General features: G+C 40.9%; 5 protein-coding genes across 8 annotated transcripts in view; 1 reads left to right on the forward strand and 4 right to left on the reverse strand.

The window, feature by feature from the left end:
- cdr2l (cerebellar degeneration-related protein 2-like) overlaps window positions 1–3757 on the forward strand; it is an 8054-nt gene extending 4297 nt beyond the window's left edge. The window contains exons 2-5 of the mRNA XM_055035196.1: window positions 547–659; window positions 1098–1246; window positions 1688–1852; window positions 2274–3757. Of these exons, the coding sequence (XP_054891171.1) occupies window positions 547–659; window positions 1098–1246; window positions 1688–1852; window positions 2274–3180 (1334 nt within the window). The 3' untranslated portion in view covers window positions 3181–3757. The remainder of the gene's footprint in view (window positions 1–546; window positions 660–1097; window positions 1247–1687; window positions 1853–2273) is intronic.
- A 237-nt stretch (window positions 3758–3994) lies between these two features.
- Window positions 3995–14359, reverse strand: LOC129363228 (rho GDP-dissociation inhibitor 1-like). 2 transcript variants are annotated; one of them, XM_055035198.1, is made up of 6 exons: window positions 14304–14359; window positions 7461–7661; window positions 6380–6463; window positions 5905–5981; window positions 5704–5767; window positions 3995–5342 (listed from the first exon to the last, which is right to left on the reverse strand). In XM_055035198.1, the coding sequence occupies exons 2-6, from the start codon at window positions 7648–7650 to the stop codon at window positions 5140–5142; spliced, it is 618 nt and encodes a 205-aa protein (XP_054891173.1). In that variant the 5' UTR covers window positions 7651–7661; window positions 14304–14359; the 3' UTR covers window positions 3995–5139. The 2 variants fall into 2 exon arrangements, with proteins under 2 accessions (XP_054891173.1, XP_054891172.1); XM_055035197.1 differs by lacking the exon at window positions 14304–14359 and adding an exon at window positions 12807–12830.
- An 863-nt stretch (window positions 14360–15222) lies between these two features.
- alyref (Aly/REF export factor) lies at window positions 15223–19258 on the reverse strand. 2 transcript variants are annotated; one of them, XM_055035961.1, is made up of 6 exons: window positions 18882–19258; window positions 17378–17536; window positions 17145–17292; window positions 16755–16818; window positions 15793–15964; window positions 15223–15705 (listed from the first exon to the last, which is right to left on the reverse strand). In XM_055035961.1, the coding sequence occupies exons 1-6, from the start codon at window positions 19131–19133 to the stop codon at window positions 15691–15693; spliced, it is 810 nt and encodes a 269-aa protein (XP_054891936.1). In that variant the 5' UTR covers window positions 19134–19258; the 3' UTR covers window positions 15223–15690. The 2 variants fall into 2 exon arrangements, with proteins under 2 accessions (XP_054891936.1, XP_054891937.1); XM_055035962.1 differs by lacking the exon at window positions 18882–19258 and adding an exon at window positions 17972–18875.
- Window positions 19259–19999: 741 nt separating this feature from the next.
- Window positions 20000–22243, reverse strand: mcrip1 (MAPK regulated corepressor interacting protein 1). Of its 2 annotated transcripts, none has more exons than XM_055035965.1 (5): window positions 22145–22243; window positions 21474–21555; window positions 21251–21369; window positions 20829–20933; window positions 20000–20702 (listed from the first exon to the last, which is right to left on the reverse strand). In XM_055035965.1, the coding sequence occupies exons 2-5, from the start codon at window positions 21479–21481 to the stop codon at window positions 20638–20640; spliced, it is 297 nt and encodes a 98-aa protein (XP_054891940.1). In that variant the 5' UTR covers window positions 21482–21555; window positions 22145–22243; the 3' UTR covers window positions 20000–20637. The 2 variants fall into 2 exon arrangements, with proteins under 2 accessions (XP_054891940.1, XP_054891939.1); XM_055035964.1 differs by having other exon boundaries at window positions 21474–21560.
- A 625-nt stretch (window positions 22244–22868) lies between these two features.
- ppp1r27a (protein phosphatase 1, regulatory subunit 27a) lies at window positions 22869–24896 on the reverse strand. The gene is made up of 3 exons (XM_055035784.1): window positions 24217–24896; window positions 23937–24087; window positions 22869–23713 (listed from the first exon to the last, which is right to left on the reverse strand). The coding sequence occupies exons 1-3, from the start codon at window positions 24641–24643 to the stop codon at window positions 23593–23595; spliced, it is 699 nt and encodes a 232-aa protein (XP_054891759.1). The 5' UTR covers window positions 24644–24896; the 3' UTR covers window positions 22869–23592.
- Window positions 24897–25449: the final 553 nt, after the last annotated feature.

The following is a 25449-nucleotide window of genomic DNA, read 5'->3' on the forward strand; positions in this document are numbered from 1 at the left end:
TTTTTTAAATGACAAAAATGAATTGTTGTTAAAGTTTGTAGCCTCCTACTAAAAAAAATTGTTCTAACAACAACATATACAAATTTCAGCCAAATTTTTTGAATTAACTGATTAATAATTGGATATCATACTTCATTGGAGAATCATTTTTATCTGAATATGAACCAGGCGAAACTAAAATAGTCACTAGAGTTCTGGCTAGAACATGAGCAGTCTTTTTTTTTATAATCTTAAACACAAAATGTATATATTTTAACTTACTGAATATTATTCTTAAAGCAAAACAATTTTTTGTGTGTATGCTCCAGTTGACAATCAATTACTAAATTAGTTGATGTTCAGATTAATCAATTAATCATGATGAACCAGATTAATCACTATTGTCTATTCGTGTTTTTGGTCCAACAAATCCGTAACCGTGTTCTTCTGTTTCACTGAGACAGACTGTCCTTTCCTTTCCTTTCTTTCAGCAGCCACTCTGTAAAAGCTGCAGATCGTTTGTGTTTGTTCGTTTATGTCCGTCTTTCTGTCTCGGCTCTCATTCAGACCTGCATTTGGCTGCGGAGCTCGGCAAGACTCTCCTCGAACGCAACAAGGAGTTGGAGGACTCCCTCCAGCAGATGTACATCAACAACGAGGAGCAGGTGCAAGAGATCGAGGTACGGCAGCGAAACGTCTCTCCGAGCATCCGGTTTTTTCTTTCTTTATTCCTTACATCCGTGTTTACTTTTTCATGTTTCAAGTCGGTGATTGAAAAGGTTTTTATTGGCGTTTTACATAACTAAAGATTTGTATTATTATTTTAAACCATAGCCTTTTTTTCTCTTCAAACTCATTTAGAACAGAGTTTTGTTTTTATTTAACTGAATCGATTTACTTTAATCATTTAGTCAGTTCTAGTTTCAGCGAGAAGGTCCTAGGTTTGAACCCTGCTGACAAATGTTTGTGGTTGCTTTGGTCAAATAGCTCTTCGTGTTTTGTCGTGTTACGCACGCACGACGGGACCGGAGTGAAACGATGTCCTCTCAGGACGGACGTTTTGCGTAAATCGCTGCCCCGCCACCTCTTCACGCCATCGAACGTGCTTCCCTTCGCAGTACCTGTCCAAGCAGCTGGAGATGCTGAGGGAGATGAACGAGCAGCACGCCAAGGTGTACGAGCAGCTGGACGTGACGGCACGAGAGCTGGAGATCACCAACGAGAAGCTGGTGCTGGAGAGCAAGGCCTCGCAGCAGAAGATAGACAGGTGACCTTTGACCTCCTGCAGCCCACAGTGAGACGGTCAGAGGAGACGCGCGTCGGCGCACGCTGAGATTTAACAGCTATTTTCCGAAGAGTATGAGGAAAACGTTCTAGCCTGTTGAAGAAGAAAGGGGGAACTTCAGCAGCAGCATTGATTTCCCTCATGCTCATAAACCCGTTAAAGCGATTTCAGAGCCGCTGACCTGCACAGGGCTGGTATTTCAGAGATCAGGGAAGTTGTTTTTTCTTCTTTTTTTTTTTTTTCTTGTTGCTGCTGCTCCTCTTGCGTAACCGCTTGCAGCATGTTCAGAAATGTCCCTAATCAGAGAGATTAGTCATTTACAAATCATGTCACTGGGGCTAACGGCTAATTTTAACCCCCCTCCTCAATAGCTGCCTCTGTTCTTTCCAAGCTGATTGATCCCAGTTGTGTTTGTGCGCTCAGGTTGACGGGCACCATGGAGACCCTGCAGAGTCAGGTGGACGGTCTGACGTCTCGGGTGGAGGAGCTGCGGACCCTGGAGGAGCTGAGGGTGCGCAGAGAGAAGAAGGAGCGGCGCAAGACGGTCCACTCGTTCCCCTGCCTCAAGGAGCTCTGCACTGCTCCCAGGTTGCCGGCTACAGCACACGCCGCAGTTTCTCTTTGCTTTATTTCTGTCCCAATAGGTCACTAGAAACTTCGTCTTAAGGAAACTTACAAGACAAACTTTGAGTCGTATTCGTTAACTGGAACCTTGTTCAAACCTTCCAAAAATAATACAGTTGCATGCAGATCAAATTATAGCATCCAGACCAGAGGACCGTTCAGTTCGTAAAAACTGATCCGTCTTTCAGGAAGCCCATCTGATCGCACACTGCGACAGGCTGAACATAATCAGACGCAGAACCAGATTGTGGATGTATAATATATCATGAAGGGCTTTTGGATACAAGAATGTTCTTATTGACAGGCTTTGCATGTAGTAGTTTTATTACAATGAAGCACACTCCATGCATTTGTTTCTAAGCCAGAGTTGTGACCCTTTCTTTAGATATGAGGACGGTTTCCTCTTGGCCAACCCTGGCAGCGTCGACCTGGTGGAGCGGCAGCCTTTCGACGAGGAAAACGACCGCCTCAGAGACATTGTGTCCTCCCTGCACTCGGCCATGGCGCTGGAGCGGTCGAAGCGGGAGAGCGTGGAGAGGGAGTGCGCCGTGGTGCTGCAGGAGTTCGAGCAGCTGGAGCAGCGTCTGCTGGGCGCTGAGGGCTGCAAGCTGCGGGTCCAGGAGCTGGAGGCCGAGCTGCTGGAGATGCAGCAGCTCCGGAAGTCCAGGGTGTGTCTCATCGGAGACATGGAGGACGGCTTGGAGACGCTGCTCGGCAACGGCCCCGAGACGGACACCCCGGAGGAGGAAGGCGGACAGGAGGAGGGGGGCGAAGCCGGGCAGCAAGGCGGAGGCCCGGTGCGGAAGAGCTGCAGCGACACGGCCCTGAACGCCATCTCGGCCGCGTCCGGCCGGCGCCAGGGCGGGTACCCGCTTCAAGGCAACGGCGCCCGCAAACGGGGGATGTCCATCCTGCGGGAGGTGGACGAGCAGTACCACGCCCTGCTGGAGAAGTACGAGGAGCTGCTGGGGAAGTGCAGGCGCCACGAGGAGACTCTGTGCCACGCCGGGGTGCAGACGTCACGGCCCGTCTCCAGAGACCCCTCCATGAGGGAGTACAGCATGAGCCCAGCGGAGCCTTCCACGTCCGGGGCCGCTGGGCCCCCAACGCCTCCGCAGACCCCCTCCACCCCAGAGGCGCTGGAGGGGATCAGCAGGCAGGTGGAGCAGGTGGACAAGCGGCTGAGTCAGAACACGCCAGAGTACAAAGCGCTGTTCAAAGAGATCTTCTCCCGGCTGCAGAAGACCAAGAGGGACATGAACTCCCCGAAGAGCCGAAAGACTCACAAATAAAACTGAACTCCCCTCCACCCTCCGGAGAAGAAACTAAATGCACTGAGAAAAGCTCAAGCTAACTTACAAAGCATTACCTCACAGTTCAGCTGCTGACGTATAGGAAACACTACTTATTCATGTAAAACTGCCAAATGTTATTTTGCTGCGCAGGGGATCTCTTACAGGCCCGAGATCAGAAGGCACAGATGGTTTTGTTTCAATTTTGTAATCGAGATGTCAGAGTGATTGACTATTTATTTCAATAAGCCAAATGAACCTGAAGCAGAAAGTGTGAGGGGCTCTGGGCATTTCAAGCATGTACTTGTTTATAACATCACTAAATGCTTAAAAAAATAAATATCACAAGCTTTAAAACTGAAGCAAATCTTAATGTTTTATATTTAATTTTGTTTTCCTGGATAGGAATTGCTGATTCAGAGAATCAGCAATTAAATTATATCTGAAGTTTACTTGCACACACTGCAGGACCACAACTATTCATACAGCCTCTAATATCCCCTGAAAAGGTCTTTAAGTACATTTAATTGAGGTCAACACATTCAGCAGTTAAGATTTCAGTGACTCGATTATTTTAAAACAGGTTAAAAGATGTACAGAAAATATAAAACTTGTGCATCAATGTTTTTTCATGTTTCATATTTTGTATAATCACTGAAACCCAGATATTTAACATAACACAAATCTCAGAATCATGCCATGTCTGATCAGATCTACGCAGGAAATCATGAATTGAGACCAGAGTACTGGATGATAATCTAAAGTCATTTCAATGCAACTTCTGCAGTTTGAAACAAAGAGACACACGCGCACACCCAGTCTGAACACTTTAATTTGAACACCAGCGATCCGTAAACTGTAGGCGATACAGACAGCACACAATAAGTTTAACCCACCGCACTGAGAAGAGCCGTCAGCCCCGTGACACGAGCTAAACGAGGCCAAACTGACGTTCATTTACATATGGAGTGTATAAAACGAGAAAACACTTAGCATGGCCTGCTGTGTTTTCAACCAGTAATGCGCTTAAAGGCTGAGGTTTAGATACTGATTGAGAGACGATGAGTCTGGAGGCACAGTCAGCAGAAATAATCTCCAAGTCGTAACGTTTGTTGTTGTCCAACAAAACATGTAATGGAGTAATGAAACTTAAAGTAAAGACAAACTCTTAGCTCTGATTCCATGTGTTAAAACAGGCTCACATTCTCAGAAGGCAAATGGCTCAACTATTTTTCTAGATCTTCATAACTGCTATTAAGGCCACGTAGATGCTAATAGAAAAAATAATTATAAAAAAAAAACCTGATTGGGTGAGAACAAGCCACAGCTAAAGCTAAATGGGGCCTGTGGCGTCGTTAGAGGAAACCGTTTCCCCTGTTCTCTGAGTAGATTATATCAAGATCCAAACTATTTGGAAGTCCAACTAGTTTTAACGAGACCCAAGAACGTATAATCTGCTCAGAGGCTTTAGCTGGGGTCTGTCCAAGAGTTACGTCCAGCAGTGATTGCTAAATGAGCGCTAGCAGGCTTTCTGCACGCTGCTGCCCGAGGCAGACCATGATGATTACACAGAACAATGACAAATGTTAGGAAAAGAAAGAATCAATAGTGCAGGGGGAGGGAAATCCTACACGGCTGGGTTTTTTCCACCGTTTTCTCTTGTATAACAAATTATCTTGAAAATCTGGATTTCTCTATTTTTGAGGACTTAATACTTTATCCGAAAAGGGTGGGTGTAAACAAATTAATTGTTACAGTTGAGGGAATGATGATGAACAACGTGATTAAAAGCTAGAAACAAAAGGTGCGAGGGCAGAAGGGAGGGATGTGATGAAGGACGGAGAGAGCAGAAGCCTAAGACGATAATGCGGAGAGAAATCCTGGAATGACAGCGAGACGAGGAAAGGTTGGAAAAACGCCGAATAAGGAGGAAAGTGAACGAGACGCGGCGGAGAAAAATCAGTCTTTCCAGTCCTTCTTAATAGCAAGGCTCCACTCCCAGGAGAGATGGTCGTACTTGTCGTCGTCTGTGAATTTGGACTTGATGTTGTAAGTGCCGCGGGCCAGCATCCCTTTGGGGGCTTCCTCCAGGGTAGTGAGGAACTCGTATTCCTCGTCCGGTCTCGGGCCGTAGCTTCCCACCATGTAGTCCGACTTATCAACTGCACACGAGACAAGGAGACAAAGGAGAAAGTGGCATGAGCAAAACAACCAGAATCTAAAAAAGGACCATCCTTCTGATCACTTTTCTACTCCACATAAGATACTGACAACTCAGAAACAATACAAACAATCCCACCTTCCAATATAAGTAACTCTACATAGAGGCACCTGAACAAGTAAAAGTTCATTTCTGTAATTGAATCCAAAAAGAACTCATTGAATCAGGAAGCAGGATGCATATTGGATTCTGATATTCCTCCACCTACACTAGACCTCTGATGGCTTTAACTTTGAATTGCAACCAACTTAGAATAATAATAATAATAATAATAATAATAATAATAAAGAAAACATCTTTACCTTTGACTCCTTTCCTGAATGTTTGCTGATTGTATCTCAGGCCTGAAACAATCTCTTTGTTCACCTGCAAAAAGCATCACGCATTAAGCCATCAGCTTCAAGAATTAAAAAAAAGAAAAAGAAAAGAATCACCACCAATTTCAAAACAACATCCAGCTGTTTTAGACTGACGGAAACACACAGACTAACAGCAGCCATTACCTTGAAGTTGATCTTTATTCTGTATTCAACTCCCTCCTTCAGTGTAAATGGGTGCTTCTTGAAGTTCTCCAGGTCTCCTGGAATGTAGAAAATAAAAGTAAAATGAATTTGATACATCTGAAAAACTTTTCTAAACACTTGGAGCAAATTGCTTCGTGATCTAAAACATTCTTCATTTTCGTGAGGTGGGGAGTGCACTGTCCACCAGGAGGCGCAGTGAATAAAAACTTGTTATAACCCATTTTGACCACTGAGAGGGGACAAAGTGCCCCATCAGGAAGTGGCTAATTAACCCACTTCCCTAAGAATCTCCTCATTGCTAATTAGTAGACTAATGACGCAGCGTCTAAATTTGCACAGAGGGAAGGGACTGCTTACAGCCTGCAGCCATTGGACTTCCTTTAGTATGAGGGCAGAGGAAATGCTCCTCCTCCTGCCCTCTGACCTCTAAAACCTTCAGCTGAGCAGTACTTACCCTGCAGGTCAAGGATCAAAGGAGCGGGTGCATTTTCACACATCAGTGTCATCCGTGTCACCTGGACATTTGGTGCACTGGGATCTAGTAAAGAGAAAAGTTCAATAAATGATGGGTATTGAGTGTTTCCATCTCTAAAAGAACTCATTAGGCAACATCTTTTTCAGCTGATTATTTGGACATCATATTGTTGTTCTTCAGACACATCCTGAGGACTGTTTTCTTTTTCAGCCACACAAACAAATAAATTCCACATGCCACAGAAGTTAGTTTTTCTTGGGGGTGGGAAGGGAATCTTACAGACTAGGACATAACAAATACAAATTAAAATCAGAAAATGTGGTGTGCAATTTATATTCCCTCTAAATCAATAATTAGAACCACCTTGTGGTGTCATAACAGCTCCAAGTTACTTCTGGTTTCTCTCTGCATAGACAGAGGGACATTTTTGCCTGTTTACTACAAAGTAGCTCAACCAGATTGAGATGAAAAGTGTCCGAACATTTTTTAAATTCTTCACTCAAATTCTAAAATGGGTTTCCACCTGGACTTTGACGGGTTGCTCTAGTTCACAATAAAAGGGGATTAAAAGCCAAACTATCTTTATTAGAAAAAGCTCTCATGAACTGGTTAATCACATAATCACTGCTGTTTTACTGTGAAGAGTTGAAAAGGTGCACACTTTTCCAAAACACTGTAAAAGTGTGGCATATTCAAAATCTGCCTCTGGTGATGGCATGCAGAGATAAATGGAAAGTTCTGACACGTGACATCAGCTTAATCTGATATAAGCATCATTGTTTATATGAGGAAGCCCTACAACACATGGTGGTATTAACCCATCATTAAAACCAAAGCAAAAGAAGACGGAGGTGCTGGTTTCCTTGGCAAACTCTTTGCAACACTAAAATGTTTGTATGATGAAGTAGATGGTACTCATTGCTCTCTGTAAGGCAGTATAAGAATTCACGTGAGAATATTGATCACAGTTGCTCTGTTTTCACAACAAACAGCTGACATATGATGACAGAGACTACTGACGGGCCAAACGGACGGATAAACAAGTCGGGTCGGCACGGACCTGCGACCACGGCAGCTTTGCCCAGCAGCGCCTCCTTGTACTTCCGCAGGCTCTCGTCATCTTTGTCCAGCTCCTGGATCTCCTGTAAGCTCTTCTGTGCAGGGGGTTTGTAGTTAATGTCCGATTCTTTCTCCTCGTTGGCCGCAGCGATCTCTTTCAGCTGCTCCGGTGTGAGGTCCTGCTCTGCCATGGTGCACTACACTGTGGAGACAGAGAGGGAGGGAACGATAAAAGATGGAGGAAACGGAAACGGGGCTGCAATTTTTTTTTCTTTTAATGAAAACTACAAGTGAAGCAAAGCAGCAAAGAGTCATGGCTGCTCGGTGAACTTTGACCTGAGGTCACAAGCTCTTATACAAACAAAGGTATGTTTACACAGTGAACACATAATTTAAACACTTCTAAGCACAGTTAGTCATAGTTTGGTTGGTTTAAATGGCATAACTTAGTCTGGCAACAATAACTTGAAGAATTAATAAAGCTGCATCCAAACAAAGAAACTTAAAAAAAAAAAAAAAAGCGGAAATCGGTATTGACCTGAAAACTTGATCAGTACACATCTTGTTGCAGAACCCTGGTATTGTTAAGAGTATAATTATTGAGAACAGCTGGTGTACAGATGCAGAGCAAAACTTAATGAGAGTCAAGCAACACCTGCAAACAACAGCTGGATTACACTGCAACCATAACTTTGTTCTTGACTTGTTCTGGTTTAAGACCTGAAGATAAGAACACATAAATCAACTTAATGTTTGTTTTTTTTAACAGTAGAACATTAGCAACATTACAAAACAACCTCAAACGCCTCAGTGACGTTTTTCAAGAATTCAATGTTGAACAGGCCTGGCTTGACGAGACAAGCAAGGATTTGAAAACGAAGGGTTTGAAAGAGTAAATCAACAGTGAGAAAGGTCCGCGACTCCATTAACATGAAATGGGTGAGAAGAAGATTGGAGCTGGAAGCAGAACTGTGCTGAAGAGAAAGAGGAAGGTGTCAGGACAAACAGTTTCCTCGAATTACAAATTACTCTTCCCACATAAAGACAATCATTTCGCCCTATAATTTATGACTCGCTAATCCGTTTGACATCCCAGGCGCTGTTTATCAAACACAGATAAACAGACCTAAACTCTCAGAAGACAAACAATCCTGATTGATGCCAGCTGATGAGGCTAGCTGCACCTGTCCAGAGGAGGCAGACGCTTAGGAGTCCAAAGCGAATACACTGCTGCTCATCTGCGTCCAAACCTCCACACATCTGGCGATTAGGAGCTCTGAACGCAGCTCTGTTTTCCCAGCTAAGGCCTCGGCGCACCCAAAAAAAAAAAAAAAATCAAAAAATTCCTTTGAAAGCGAGTGCATGTTTGGGCTGGTCAGCAGCGTTTGGAGGGAAACAAGGAGCAGATAAGGCAGAGGTGCTGTGATTTTCGTTTTTTAAGAGTTGGGTGAGCAGGTTGTTGGCTGTTTTTTTTTCTCTCTCTCTTCTCTTTTCTCGCTTCCTCTGCCTGACTGGTCTTGCAGCAACGCAGTGCAGCAGCATACCAAGCTGTCCCACAGCAGGAAGTGCTCAGTCAACTCAGTGACACACAACGCTCAACTGGAAACTACTGAAGAGGTCGCGCTGTTTGGGTAGAACTTCCCCATCTTTACCAGAATGTTTGTGTGGTCACTGATCCCAAATTGTGCACTTATTTTAAGACAGTTGTGACCTTTTTGGTTGTTAAAATTAACGCAGACAGATGAGGTAAAATAAGAAGCGGAAGCGAGTGCAGATCTACTTAAACTACATTTTTAAAAGTCCTTTTAATGAGATGCAGCAGAAGGAGCTCTGCAGCTGCACGCAGCTTCTTGGAAGATTTTCACTGAATGGGCAATTTGACACGAGAATTAAAGTTAAAATGAGCGAATCTGTAAAGCAGCAGACTGCTGGCTAGCATGGCTAATTAGGCAGCTGTTACCAGGTGATAAATATAAAATTAAAATAAGCTGTAGTATCATGTAGGACTGGAAATTATACAAATAAAACTGACTTTAGGTAGTGTTAATATTTGAATATTTTCTTTTTTTTCTTAAAATACCCATAAATAACTTTTTAAAAACATGAATAAGCCTATGAACATTGCATTGATTTATGCAGCGTGTTGAGCTAATTATTTCTAAAGTATTATGCAGCGATGGCAATATATCACATTATTTAGAGATGCCTTCTTAAACAAACGTGGCATTGCTGGTTTAGTCATTTAAAAAGGCCCACATGCTCCATATAACAGTCAAACAATGCTGACATCATCACCTTTACAATGACAGGGATTTTTTTTCTCTCTCTATCTCTCCCTCCAGTCTCCAACAATGCAAGCTGTAGTTAAAGTTGCCAGAAAGAGGCCCCGTCATTGTTGGGCCTGCTGGGAATGAGCCCCTTGCGGTCACAGGACTGAACGTTCTGCTGAACTTGGGCGTCTCTGCCGCCACCTGAACAGCTCCGCAGCCTGGATAAACTGTTTGCCCGAGCGGACTGAGCAAGCAGCAGAAAGTTACAAACACTCCAGACTTGGCAGTGGCTCAGGCAAGAGATTAGGTCCGTTCCTTAGGAACGCTGCAGAGGCTGTTGAAACATTGAGTTATGGCTGAGGAGGCGTTTTTTTTTTTCTTTCTGCAAAGTATAATTCTGCTGATTAAGGTATAATTGTTAGCAGGGGTCAGCTGTCCTTTTGTGGACAAACTGCTTTGACCGTCACCTGAGACACAGTCTCCCCCTTGCATAGCTGTAGTGTCCATGTTGCTGATGTAAGGTGTACATCGATACCCAAACTAATCAAGCACTGCCATTTGAGAAAGTTCAGTTTTCACAGGGCTGAGCAGAGATCATAAACGTGTTATTCTTCTTTAATAAAATCATCAAATTGCCTTCATGTTTTATGACCTACTGCCCTTTTAATGCTGCTTCTGATTTATCGCAAGTATACAACATTTAATTTAATCTCCGACAACCATGTCGTCTTTATTCATCGCCATTTCCAAAATTTTTGAAGTAAAGCTTAAACACAAAACCCTGTCAGGCAAGATTTCAGAGCTCCATCCACAAACATTTCTGGCAGGGGTGGGTGTTTATGTTCATGCTTTCCATTAAAGGGCAGAGACAAACTGGCCAAGAAGCCACAACAAAAATATGCGAATGCAGCTGAAATAGTAACTGTTGTAAGAGTTGAGATGAACCACTCAAGCTCTTCCTTCCGGATACTGATTTCTGTGTTTTCTTGTAAGTCTGGCCTGTCGGTTCAGTGGCTCCATGTGACAGAAAATACCATCGACAGCAGGTTTTTTGAGGGAGGTGCTTGTTTTAAAATCGAACATAAAACTAAATTACAAGGTTATTGCAATTCACCCAGGCAATCATATCTTGATTAGATATATATTCTTCTGTTACATTCATTTTAATCACAGGAGCAAACCTTGTGCTGTTGGGTGGCTCTAAGTTTTTGTTTTGATACATTTGGGGGCAAAAACCATTTGTGATCTTTTACCAAGTGACTGGTGCATCTCCATTTCAGTTTCAGTTTTGGATTCTTGATGTTTAGACAATGTTATTGAGAAAGAAAAAGAGAACAACTTTGAAGCAAGCTATGGCACATTCTGCTTTACAAGTTTCCAATGTTAAACTTTATGATCAACATAAATGCTCAATTTGCTCCAGGTCAGTGAGAATAATTAAAACCATTGTGATTATAACACAGCCGTTAACTTAGTGGTTTTGGTTTTGTTCTTTCAGAGATGCTGAAACACAGACCACTACAGGAGATTCTTGCCGCCCACAGCCATTACAATGTACAACTCTTCAAAGAAGAGTCTGATAATATGGAGTTGCAACATTTCATTTCTCCCTTAGGAATAAAAGGATTTTTGAAGCCCTAACCCAACTTTTTGTTTTTATAGAAGCGATATATTAATAATTAATGAGAAAAATATATCATGATGCAACTTTAAGCCCAAACAGCATTCTCTCATTAACATAAAAGCAGACCTAATATTGTGAGTTTTGTCCAAGATGACTGAATATACACTCAGCAGGCAGGAAGGAACTTAACGGGAAAAATAAAACGTTTGAAATCAGACATTTTGGTCCTCCAGTTCATAATGCTGCAACAAGGAACAAAGCTCATATTCACCTTAGTGACAACAACACAAGAACACGAGTACTGTTGCACTAATGACGACTGGGGAACCTGTGTGCTGTGACATTTAGCGGAGCTATGCAGCTGCTTTGATCCTTTTAGGTCGCTTGGCGCTGAAGTCTCTCCATGCAACACAGAGTGTAACCAAGACCTTTAGACCCGTCCTTTCTAACCAGCGCAGTTATGCTTCCTCATTACGCTTCTGCTGTACTGCTTTTGCAAGAAGACTGCCATGGCTGCAATCATGTTTAGATAGAGTCAAAATTTGACGTTTGATGAGGTGATGATAAAGTCGAGGGATGCATATTTTAAGAAAGAGAGCCTTGCATGCCAGAGAGCGCAGCGGCGGCCATTTTCTGCTGTCAAGAAGTGACTGCAAACTTCCTTTTTCATAAGAGGAGGAGCGCAATGATTCACATCCTTTGGTGTGCTAAACCGCAGCAGTGCAGAGATGAAGCTCAGCTCATCTTCTTTGTACTGCTAATAGATGCTTAAAACCAACAAAAAACGTTTCAAATGCAAAAAGAAAAGAAAAGAAACAGAAAAAAAACCCCACTGATACAGATGCTTACACCAGTAGACTCAATTATGTCGGATCCCAGTGAAGACATAAAGCAGAAATTGCCCAAAGCTTTGAGGAAGTGTTGCAGCGAGAGCTTAGGGCAGATGCAATGCAGAAGAGCTCAATGCCAACAGACTAAGGGGGGAGGAAGAGGCGACGGGGTATTTTTGGACAACTACGAGAAGGTCTGAAGTGGCTTGATAACCGCTATACATCTGCAAGAAAGAATTAGATTAATTTCGAATAATAAAAATCCACATAAAAAGCAGCCTGTGGGAACCGAAGATGCAAAACAAATATGTTCTGGGAAGGTCCAGAACAAAAAGGAATAAATAGTTACTGAATAGCGCCTGCAACTACAGAAAACAGTGAGAGAATGGGGGGTTGACAGGAGCTCAGGTGCAAACTACAAGACCTGCAACAATTAACGTAAAAATGAAATATGTAAAGAACACTCAGCCATATCTCAACTTAAAATTGTTGCATGATACCCCACAACTGGGGTGCTGGGGTTGTTTTATATTTTGACGGTTTACCAAAGCTGCAGAAGAAAACTATTTTCTAGCCTAACACAAGGACAGACGCTTCATTGTATGCAGAGGAGGCCGTCATACCTGTATGCCTTTCCCTGCAGAAATAGGTCACCGACACGATTGTTTAGAGAGGCAACTAAAGAGGGCTGCTCTGGCACGAGAGGATGAGGGACGAAATGTTTCCTACAACACAAAGATTTTTTTTAAAGCTGGAGAAGAAAATAAATTGAGAAAGACTCATTTTCCTCAATTGAAAGGTCAAAGTCCAGAAAACTCTTCATCTACTTTAATTAATCAAAATTTACCGTTCTCACTCTATAAATACATGAACTAACAGAATGCATCTATACAAAATCCCAAGTTTATTAAAAAACTAGATAATGGTTTGACTGGCAATATGAAGTTAAATTTATTCATCAACATTATCAATTTTTAACTTATTGTATTGTAGAAAAAGAAACCAGAATTGGCTTTTGTAGATTTTGATATTGGTCTTGAAGAGTCCCATCAGACCGTCAACGTTTTAAACTTTTAAAATTTGGTTCTGATTCTAGCATTACTCACAATGGAGCTGCTAGGAAGTTCAAACCTTTTTGTTTCAAATACAAAGCTTTTTTTCCTGTTTAAAAATCAACCTTCTTCGGTCTATCGGCATACACCAGAGAGGGAAGGAACCGCTCACCAAGACATCCGGCAATGCAAGCTTGCAGATTTTCAAGCTGAGCGGAAGTAAAAATTAAAAAGTTTATAGACAACCAAAAATATAAACAAATATGAAGCTTACAGAAGAGCTGAAAAGAACCCAAAACCGGTATTTCCTCAACAGGAAGGAAAAGGGAGGATTCACTGTTTAAGTGATCTCTTGTACAAATCTCTCGGCAGCCATTCAGTGAAACAAAAAGTCTCAAAATCAGGAAAAAAAAAGTCGATTGAAACCGATTTGATCAGAGCAAGTTGCCCTTGGGCACTTCACTGGTGGATGCTTTCAAAATAAAAAAACCCCCAAAAAACAAAAATGGAGGCAGGTTTAAGATATGAGCTTAATCAAATTTAAACAAGGGTGAGTACCAGGAAGTAAGTTCCAATGTTCTTTATAAAGCCAGCCACATGTCAAGGGCGTTACACATGCACTTCTTTCTTAAAGTTAACAAATGTAGTCACTTTATTTACACTTTTGGCCTTGCACTGGTTGATGCACGCGCTATATTATAAGTTTATTGTATTCAGAGGACACACTTACCTAACCGCCTACACCCGGAAATTCACGACTGACAACCGTCTACGTTCCTCGTTCAGGGCGGATAACTAAATGAGTCACTAATAAACTTCATAATAACGCTTTCAAACACTGATACTAACACAAAGTCAATTTAATTTTAGACGAAAACCTAAAATTCTTTCGACGGAAACTTGCGTTTTGGCAAACAACTAGTTCCGTTCAAAAACATTAAATTATAATTCCGTCCTGAAGCAAAAAAAAAACAAAAACATTACAGATGATGCGATACCAGCTAAGTGTTGTTCGCATTAAATTAAGTCAATAAAAGTCTCTGCGGGGTGTTTTCTGTGCAGTCTTACCGTTTCGCTTGTGGTTGGCTGGGCCAGTCTCCTGTGAATGAGAGTGAAGCTCCGCGGCGGAGGAAAATCTGAACAAGAGATATCACTGCCATTTCCGCATATTGTCCTTCAAAATAAAAGCATGCAAACGAAACATCTCCCACTGTAAATGTTAACCATGTTAACCACAACTATATTTTCTGAAAAACTCATAAAGAATCACACATCTTATATTTCCGAAACTCATAGCTGTGATGTATTCTATTAATTTACAAAAAACATCTTACCTTTTTAAATTATACATATATATATATATATATATATATATATATATATATAAAACTACAACATAAATTCCAGTAGCTGACAATGGATTAAATTGCTTTACTGGTTGATTGGAGTCAAGATTTGCACTCTAAATTGTGGAAACACTATCGAAAACGTGTTTATTTTTAAATATTGGTCTTCTGCCTTTTTAGCAAAGATTTTGGTAGGCATAAGTTGAGTGCACCCAAAAATATTAAAGTATTTTAAGGACTTAATAAAACTTGAGATGCGTGTTTTCCTCCCGGGTGGAGACTTACTTTAATTCTGAAAATCCCACTGGAAGTGGTTCTTGCAAACCCTTACAGGAAATGCTTCCTGAAACTATCACTGACGCTTCTGAGTTTTTACAAATTTGAGCCCGTATTGTTCATGTCACAATTAAATCCGTTTGAACCCAAACACCATTTGCACCAATGCGTTTCTTGTACGTCTCCATATATGGACTCAGATGTGGTGTCAGCCCAACAGAGGCCCACACTTGGGCGGGAAAATCTTAATACCAGACGACATCTAGTGGTTGTATTCTGGCATGGCAGAATTATCGGGTCTATTAAAACCTTCAGTACTTGACATCAGTTAAACAGCCCAAAAAGTAAAAATATTTCCACAAGCATCCCAAAAAGATTAACTTTACATTTCGCATAGTCGAACACCAAATACATACATCTTACATACATACATACAACTACCAGTGATGAGGATTTTTTTTTCATAACATATGGTGGAACATTATATGCAACAAACCAGATACTACAAATTTATAGATACATAAATCCAAGACTTTTTGGTTAATATACATTGCAGGTTTTATTACAAGTTTCATTAACTACAGGGCAGAAGGGAGCTGGGATACCCCAGTTCAAAAACCTACAGTCAAAACCATTTTTTTTTCCATCAAAAAAAATAAAATAAAATAAAAAAAATTAACAAACAGGTAAAAAACACTTTGGAGTATTTAAAAGAAGAGGCTGGAACACTTTCAAATCACATCAGAAGACAAGCGTGTGTAAAATATTCTGCACATTTGTAACAACCACCCTCTTCTGCACAGAAAGGAAGGGAAGACAACTAAGAGCGTCATTTAACTGGTGTCCATCTGGTGAAAAAAAAAAAAAAAAAGTCATCAAGACAGGTGTAAAATATTACCAAGTGAGAGCTACTGTAGATTGTAAACTGGACGTACCCTGGCGTTGTAGGCGTCTAATTGTGCATCAAGCTCCTCTGCTGAAAGCGGTTTGGTTCCGCCACCTCGGCCACCCCGTCCTCTCCCTCTGAAGAAACCTGAACCACGGCCACCTCGACCTCTTTGCATGCCGAAGGTGCGATTTCTGTTCATGCCCCCAACTACAACCAGTCTGAAATAAAAATTAAAGAATAAAATCCAATGTACCCATATTCTCTAAAAAAAATAAATTTGTTTGCCAAGTGTTTTTAATGGCGATAACTGGACCTGCAAGTAAGTAATTCAGTGATCAATCATTCTGACCATCAGATCAAGTTTGACTAAGTTGAAAGCAAAATATACAAACATCTAAACGTTTTAAATGAAAGACATTTAGTGCATAAATACAGCATGATCAATCATTTGTAGCAAAAAATGCGTTTCCAGCTATTTACATGTTAAATGCTCAGTACTTTCTGCTAGCCTTAGCATCAGTACAAAGTAGGCTAATATGTTCATTACTTTTTCCACCAATTGGTTAATGAATTGATAGAAAAAGTTGTTTAACATGAGATTTTTCTTTCACACCAGGTGAAGCTAAAACTGTGCCTACTGAGTTTTATGCGGCAAATTTAGAGTTCTATTTTTATCTCAAATCCAAAATGTATATATTTTTGTACAGATTCAGCTTAATTATTCCTATGTGTTATTTTTCAACAAATGGCCTTTAGAGCCTGTACTCTCCGGTTAATTAACCAATCACTAAATTAATTGACATTTTAATAATCGATACACTGTTAATTGTTTCAGCTCTAATCAGAATCATGCAAAATATTGAGAACTTTACCATCAAATACAGAACACACATACAAAATGATGAATAATAATGCAAGTTCATAGGAACAAAATGCCTTGGTTAAAAATAGAAGAACAAGTTATAATGGCAACATAAGAAATGACCATTGGAAGCAACCCTAACTCACCCCTGCATAGGCCGCCTCTGTGTGTCAATCTGTGATGTGACGAGTTGAATGTTCATTGGTCGCCCTACAAAGACAAATTGAACATCATACATAAAAAACATCAGTGCATTTTGTAGGTTTGAGAAAAAAAAAAGAGAGCTGAATTTCTGGCCAAAAATTCCCTTTAATTTATTGTTTTAACACAGGGTCAACCCAAATCCTCCAGCTATAAACACAGGTCAAAAAGGAAACATTTGCAGAAAGAGTAAAGAAGCAGCAAAACTTAACATACTTAAATTCTGGCCATACTAAAGACCAATACTATGATAAGGCCCTGCGGGAACCCTTTTTAGTTCCAACTCTACCTCTAACCCATGTTATAAACATATGACGCTTTGATCCGAATCGTACCATCAAGTGGGATGCCATTATATTGCTTCATGGCCTTCAGTGCATCTGCTCTCCTCTCAAAATGGACATCAGCTGTTCCCAGGCTTCTTCCTGAGCGGTCATAATGAACAGCAGCCTTCTTCAGAGTCCCAAATTCAGCAAAAAGTTCCTAAGAATAATAAAAAAAGTTTATTTTTATCCGTTAGACAACAGAAAGCATAGACAACCAACGACCGCAACAAAACGTAATGTACCTGAATGTCTGCGTCTGAAACACCAAAGTCCAGATTGGAGACAAGGAGCTTCCCTCCAGTTTCCACACCAGCTCCTCCGCCACCACCGGCACTACCATTAAAGCCTCCGAAGCCGTTGTCGAACATGTCGTGCTGCCACTTGTCAGGGAGCTGTTTAGGCTGCAACAGAAGAAAGAGAACGCACCTGCTGACTTCAGGATCCCCTTGCCTCTCTGTCAATCACAGAGTCCACACGTCTGGGTGTTGGGGCAAGCATGGGCTCCACTTCCAACATGGCCAGGGTGGTCAGTTCCCTTATTGTAGGAGGGGTTGGTCCCCAAAACGTTCCCTGCCCACCCCATCACTACAAGCAAGTGAATCAGTTCAAACAGACAAGATAGCTCATTGAAAGCAAGGGGATATAGTGGACATTACATTTATAGGACAGACACAAACTGATCCTTAAAAACATTACAAAATCTCCTTAAACTATGACTGCCCAAAGTCAAAGTAAAAATAGTGCAAAGTGAATTTCATAGCCCACACCCCAAAAAAAAAAAAAAAAAAAAAAAAAAAAACTGCACACTAAACCTGAAAACTGCCCATACTAGCTACCAGAAGTCCCCACTGTTGTGATGCCATCTGCGCCGCCTTCAAAAGGCCCTCCAGAGAGGCTCCGTTGATGCACCGGGGTCTCCATCTGAAGCAGCCGCCTCCAGCGCTGAACAGCCTGTCCTTGACCACCGGAGAGTTCTTTGTTGTCTTGCGAATGTGGATAATGTCCATATGGTTGAAAAAAAAATATATAGAAAAGGGACCCATGCCCTTCTTTTTACTAGCGTGGATTATGCGAGCGTCCATTTTGAGACCACGCCATTTTGACTGGGGCTTTGTTTGGGTTTTTTTCCCCCGAGGCACTCTTTAATAGCCAAAGGATGGCGAATTGCCTCATATGGAATTTATCAGGGTGTTAAAGTCCACTTTTCCATCCATAACAGCCAGCGAGAGTGGTTGAAAAGCCTTCGAAACAGGCCTCGATAAACCCGCCAGCCACTCCCAGAACAAAAGGCCGCCTGGTTGACGAATAGGGAGAATCGTGGTGCTCTCATTAGTAGGAAAAACTCGTCTGAGGGTCAGCATTCTCGAATATGTGGTTTTCTTCTTTCCAATGCAAGCTGGGGAGCAGTTATCGCCTCCAACGTCTGGCTTTAAATTTCGGGTACTGGATTCAAAATGGCGCCGTCGAGGCCTAGCCGTCCGCTCTTCTTGGAAAGTGGTGTAAAACCATTTGGCTTGTGGGAGAAGGGACGCGTTATACAAACAACTTCCATTCATGCTTAACCGCAAACTACAGAGCTTCCCCATGAGGGAGAACTCGGCGGCTAGCTTTCATTTTTCGCTTGACTTAGCAAGCTGGCAAGAGGATTAGCTAGAAGCTAACTGAAGGATGTTAACCGGGAATTTTCAGCCGTGTCGAAGGTTTTTTTTCCCCCTTTGACTGCTTATTCCTCTAACATTCTCATACCCTGCTGTAAGGCGTCGGCCTGCCTCTAGCGCGGTTCAGGTTCTGTCGATTCCTCATGGGGCCGGATCCGCCGCCACGGCCTCCAAATCCTCCACCGCCGCCGCCTCCAAGTCGCCCGGGGCCTCCTCCTCGGCCGCCGCCTAAGCCCACACGGCCACCTCTGCCGCGGCCTCTTCCTCCCCGGCCTCCACCTCTCTGCTGCCTGTTCTGCTTGATAATCTCATCTAGAGACATATCCATTTTATCGGCCATTACTCTGCCCAAATAATACTAAACTGTGAGGAAAATATAAAATGTACACCCTAGACTCTGTTGGTCCCGCTCCCTGCCCTTCCACAGAACTGCACCGTCGACTGAACACACACAATAAGCTAACGCCCACAGTATAAACAGCCTCATTACGTAACACGTGTATTCCGACGTCATCGCGTACATCAACGTAAAGGGAAAACGCGCCCTCTTCTGTTTGGTTAAGTACATTTAGCCACGCGCCTGACTCTTTATGGAAAAGGGATAAACCGGCCATTATTTAAAGAAAACCATGAGATATGAGATACCCATTTAAGTCACGTTAAATGGAATATAAATTACGTTTTGACCAGCATACTAAACACGTCATATGGAAGAAAACTACAATACACAATCCGTGGTACACCACTTCCATAAAAAAAAAAACAGAGAAACCAGTCACTGCACATACCTTCCAGTTCATTGTCCGTGACAAAATCTTAATAAAATACTGTTTGTGGTTGTTGCTTTTTCATTCATGCCCACTTTTGAAGATTCAGTAAGGAAACTTGCCATTTTTACACTTAAAAAGCCAAATTGAATACCTTTTGTCACAGCTTTAACAAAAGGTAAATAGAACAGTGAAATCTTGCTAATATACATCAATAGGCTTAAAATTGATGTTCTACAAACAAAATTAGATCTTTAATTCTTAACCTCACCTTCATGTAATCCAAATTTAATTTTAGTTAAAAATGGCCACCTATGTATTACTGGGAAATTCGACACAATATTTGTTTTATCATTTGGAAGTGATCTGAAGTTCATGTAATTCAGTGATGTGGGACTACAAGCTATCAATATTTATGTAGGATCAATAGATACAAAGCTACTGTAAAAGTCTTTTATTCAACATTTTTGTTTCAAGGCTTTGAGCAGAGGTTAACTAGGGTTGTAAAATTAAATCCACCAAGGGCAAGAGACAATTTAATCAAAATGTTGGCCTCCTACATTGTATTTTGGCTTCCAATACTTGCCCATAACATGTTTTCAAATATGGTTGTTTCACAATTTATCAATCTATTTTCCGCAATGAAATAGATAAGAAGTGATCCCCTTTACAATTTCTTCAAAAACATATTTAAATAGTTTTACTATTGTTTAAGACTTCAGCCTTTGTGTCCTGTTGGCCTTCACTCTGTGCTTCAGCAACAGTTGTCAGCAAATTTTGATTAACCCCCTGGAGCAGTCTCATCCACACCACAAGCATCAATATGAACACTTTGATACCTGGAAAGATGAGAAGGGAAAATTTGTTCCCCTTGGAACTGCAGTTTGTTTTTTAGTCATTGTCAACAGAAAGAAAAAAAAATCAAGTTGCTATGGTCCATTGTATACAAATGAGATTTGTATTCTGTGTTAGACTTGCCAACAGGGTCAAGTTTCTGGCTGTCAGAGGGCAGAGAAACAAAAAGTTCTTGAGGATAATGGATGAAAAAAAAATGTAACAGGAACATGACAGAAAAAACTAAGACTTCTTGGAGTCCTGTGTGTTGCGTTTTTTTAGGTCACTCAGGTCCACTGGTGTGAAAGCTGAAAAAACAGACAAGAAAGAGACATTGTTACAGCAGTAGACTGGTTTAATCCATTTAGGATGACATTAAAAAGTATATTTTAAAATAAAATTTATTTAGAATAAAATCTATTCTGTTAACTTACAATGTAGGTTAGGGTTTGGATTTTTCTCCACATACTCCTGTGGTCCACGGTCATTGCGTTCACTATTTTGTGTTGATCTGATATCTCGGAGCACACACTGCCAGGCTGGGAGAAAAAATATGAAGAGAACAGGATAATATTTGTTACATGTAGGAGCCACGAAGGACACACTGTAAGATGGTCAGAAGAAAGTTCATTTTATGCAATACTGGCCATAAAAAAAAAAGACGCTGAAATAAATATACAGATTGAAACATTTAAAATTTCAACGGGAGTTTAATGTCTAAAAGATGTTTTTATAAATGCCAATATGTTGCAAGAAGGTCCAATCAAGACTTTTCTCGGACAATGCTATTCAACTTTAGTCCCAAGATAGATTTTTTTTAAAATTTTGATACAAAACTATAGAACACAGTACTTACTATCATGTATAAAGCGCACATTCTCCTCATGTGCTGGAGTAAACAGCTCCCCACTGTTAGTCGGAGATCTGGGGCTTGAGGTCCTCTTGTAACTATTCACCATCCTGGGAGCAGATGAGCTTCACACAAATACAAAGAATAAAATCAGTAACTAAGCAGCAAGCTACTCTTGAAGTACAGTTGACTATCAAACACTTGACTTCTACCATGACGTTTTGCAGACCTGGTCATTCTGTTTGCAGTCTGTACTCGCTCCTTGCTCCTCTGTGGTGAGTGGATTTAGAGGGATGCAACAACTCGAAGTCCTAAACTTAAACCCAACAGAACCATTGTAAGTATTTTATCAGAATATTGGACTTTCATTTTAGTTTTACATACATAACAAGCAATTTCTTTTGATCAAATCCGACAGGTTTGATCTAACTTGCAGCTCCTTGCTAGCTAATCATTTCAACTAAATTAGATTATGTAATTAAGGCACGATACCCCATTACACAGCAGAAGTATTCAGTGGCTAACAGAGTAGAGTGTTTCATTTAAATCTATACTGAACAACACGTCTGCAACGTAATGGGTTAGCTAGAAAATGAGCTTTTGTTTACGTTTTGACTCGAGTAGCTTCAATGATGTTAGCTGTTGGTAACACGAGGAATTATCACTAAATTTTGGCAAAACTAAACGTAACTAATATTGTTTTCTGGCATGCTGTTATCATATGGGGTGCAACCAAAACATTTCAAACATAGTCATTTTACCAAGCTATCAGTAGCCTTGCAGCTAGCTAGTAGGCGATTTACATTGTTAGCTTGTTCCAGCTAATAGGTCTGAGTTGTTACTCGCCATAACAATACGTTCATGCTGTCCTTTAAATACGCGTTAAGATAAACAACAAACCTTCGTTGAATTCTTTCCTTTATTTCTTTATTCAAAGACTTAGTACGCCGAAAGATGTGGCTAAAGAAATTGTTGCCAAGGCCAACCAATCACTTCCGGGAAGAGACGCGGAAGAGATATGAAAGACTTTCAAAACAACTAATAAAATTCTAAAAAACAATAATAATTAGTACAAACTTAAAAACAAAATTATTCTTATTCTTTACATAATTTTTTTTATGTAAAAAAGTTTATAATAATAATAATAATAATAATAATAATAACAATAATAATTATGTCGATAATAATAATAATAATAATAATAATAATAATAATAATAATAATAATAATAATAATAATTATTATTATTATTATTTCTTTACATTACCATATCTCTGTTTTCATTGAGAAACCTTAATTGGACACAAAATCTAAAAAAAACAAAAAACAAAACAAAAAAAAAATGTAAACTTGATTTGTTTTCATATCTTTTTCACTAAATTTTTTTACCACTCTGTGTTGTACAGTGACAGACATATTCATACTATCGTTCACACATACACGCAGTGCTTTTTTTATACTCTGACCATCTCATGTTTCTTGAAATCCACTCTGAGGTTTCCGGTCCTTCCCAAGGACAATTTGGAGAGCCAGCAACTGGACCATCAACTGTGATTTCATTGCGTCATTTTTCCCCCCGAGGTTTGTTGTTGCTTTCCATAATAAAACTGCTACAGCCTTTTATTTGTAAAAAGTCCTTTATTTATAAAAAGTACAAAAATAGTAATTGTACTGAAAATTATAAGACTTCAAATTTTTTGTCTTTTTACAACAAACAGTGAAATACGTTAGTCAAAATGCTGTGGAGGTGCGAGAGCTTTCACAAAACAACACCTGCATTTTTAAGCTTTCTGAACAACATACAAGTAGGTTGTACCAATCTGATTGATCCTCTTTCTGCCCAGCAGTGAGGGTGCACACCATTGTACAAAACACTTAATCAAACCAGATTCTTGTGTAGATTTAGCCATGACTTGAGAGCACACAGTTTACAGCCTGCATCAAGTTATACAGAAACATAGCACAAACACAAGTGATAAAAGATTGTAACAGAAAAACTCAGAATTTCTCCAAAAAATAAACCTATTATTAAGATTCAGGATTATGGACATGTCCTGAATCACATAACAGACTTCCATACAATCTTATTTACAGCTCTGATATGAGTTATTCGAAATATGTCATAGACAATGAACTAAGAGAAAATACTCCATTGCAATAAGTTTTGTGTTGTATAAGGTGACATTTAAAAAAACTCAATAACCTTCAGAGACGATTTGCACTTCTGAAAATGTTGCTTTCCAAGATTGGAGGCATTGCACAAGCTGCAGAAAAATGCTTCATCGGCATTACTACACATTTAATTTTACGATATTTAAGCCTTTTCTCTCCCTCGGGTCCACTTGTTCTCAGACACAGCCTGTCTCAAACAGTTTAGCCAGCTCTTTGCAGTCTGGGTCAATGAGGTCTGCAGGTTTTTCTCCACTTTCATTCTCCGCTTCTGTGCTCGCTCCCATTGACAGGAGATACCTAAAAAGAGCAGAAAATAGTGTTGCAAAAGTCAAACAGAGATTTTTACGATCTTTCTAACAGCATTTATAGATTGAAGTGGCTATCTGTGTGGCCTTGTTTCTATAAATTCCATGTAAAAGCAGAAATAAGCAATGAGTTTCTTGCCTCTGAGGAATTTAATCTTAGGAAGATTTAATTGTTGCCCATCCAAGTAGTTGACATGGGAATGTAAGGAAACTACCTGGCAATTTCTGGGTAGCCGTCACTGCAGGCCATATGCAGTGGTGTCCAGCCGTCCTCGTCTCTCTGGTGGACATCAGCGCCGTATTTAATCAGGAGTTTCACCACCTCCAGGTTTCCCGTTAGCACGGCTTCGTGCAGAGCAGCCATACCTGCACATATGCAAAAATAAATCCCATGCGTTTGGGTATACATGTCACTCTTCTGCTAATAATTATAATTTCCAATACCATAGCAGTAGATGAGCACCTGCCAGGGGAATAGAAAAAGACTTCGCTCACCAGAGTGGAACAGTGTGTCCACGCGGACCTTCCTTGCTCTCATGAAGCGTCCGATTTGCTCCAGATCCCCTCGCCTGACGATGTCCTGGAAGATGATGTCATTGGGGAAGTGCACAGTCCTCTTTGCAGGTGCCACAGGTATTACAGGTGCAGGGTTTTCCTTCGCTTGAGTGCGACGTGTTGAGGTATACCTTGAAACCTTGCTGTATGAGGGGACGTACGTCGATGCAGCTTTGTAGGTGGACGTGTAAAGTGACGGGGAGTAATACATGCTACTCTGTGTCGTTGGGGTGTACTTTGATACAGCGGCATACGTGGATGTCGGCGTGTAATGCGAGGGGCTGTAGCAGGAAGGTGAGTGGTACACTGGGGTGTACTGTGAACTTCGTGCGTAGGTGGACACCGGTGTTGGGTAGTTGTACTTCATCTTTGCAGATGTTGCACCTCCTTTCTAGATCAAAAGGAGGGAAGTAGGAAATCCCAGAAGGCAGAACAATCCAAGGAATTAACGGTATCCTTTTACGATGCGTCCTTTTCCCCCACTAATAAATAATACCAACTGTTTTCAAATCTTCAAAGTCTATATTCTTCTTCTTTTTTTAGCCGTTTATGTCCTCCAGTCGAAGGTTCATTTCGCCTCCTTCAATCTGAATTTGCCAAACAGTATGCAGACTCTTGCACAGAACGGTGGTCTACTGGAGCAACCGGGGCTGCATCCCTATATATGCTCTGTGGTGCTATTTTAGGTCTTAAAATCCAATGACTTCAGCTTAGAAATGAGTGACCCATGGCAGGCTCCACCCAATTTGGTCACATGTCCACTGACACTGTACCTGCCCCTCGATCATAAAAATGTTGACAGCCACAAAGTTCTCTTAGTTTTTCCTGAGCCAAACCGATGTGGAGTGCTGATATAAACAACTATAATTAACATCTGCTGCACTATGACTTATTTTGTTTATGCATGAAAAACAGAAGAGCAGAATGATAAAAAACAAATTGAACAGCTGTACAGGAGTAAACAACAACACATGGTCTAAAAGAGACTTGTTGTTTGATATGGTTACACGCAGTGACCTGAGGTCAAGAAACATGACATGTTTTACATTTTCTCAAACTGTGGTTTAAGTATCACATATGTGACTCAGACAAATTGCAGCAATATTCTGAGGACATTTTATGTTGTAACTATTTGACCAGTAAACAACATGAAGTTCAAGCCAGGGATCAAAA

Source organism: Poeciliopsis prolifica, unplaced genomic scaffold, assembly GCF_027474105.1.
Source record: "Poeciliopsis prolifica strain line A6 unplaced genomic scaffold, Auburn_PproV2 SCAFFOLD010, whole genome shotgun sequence".
NCBI classification, from domain to species: Eukaryota; Metazoa; Chordata; class Actinopteri; order Cyprinodontiformes; family Poeciliidae; genus Poeciliopsis; species Poeciliopsis prolifica.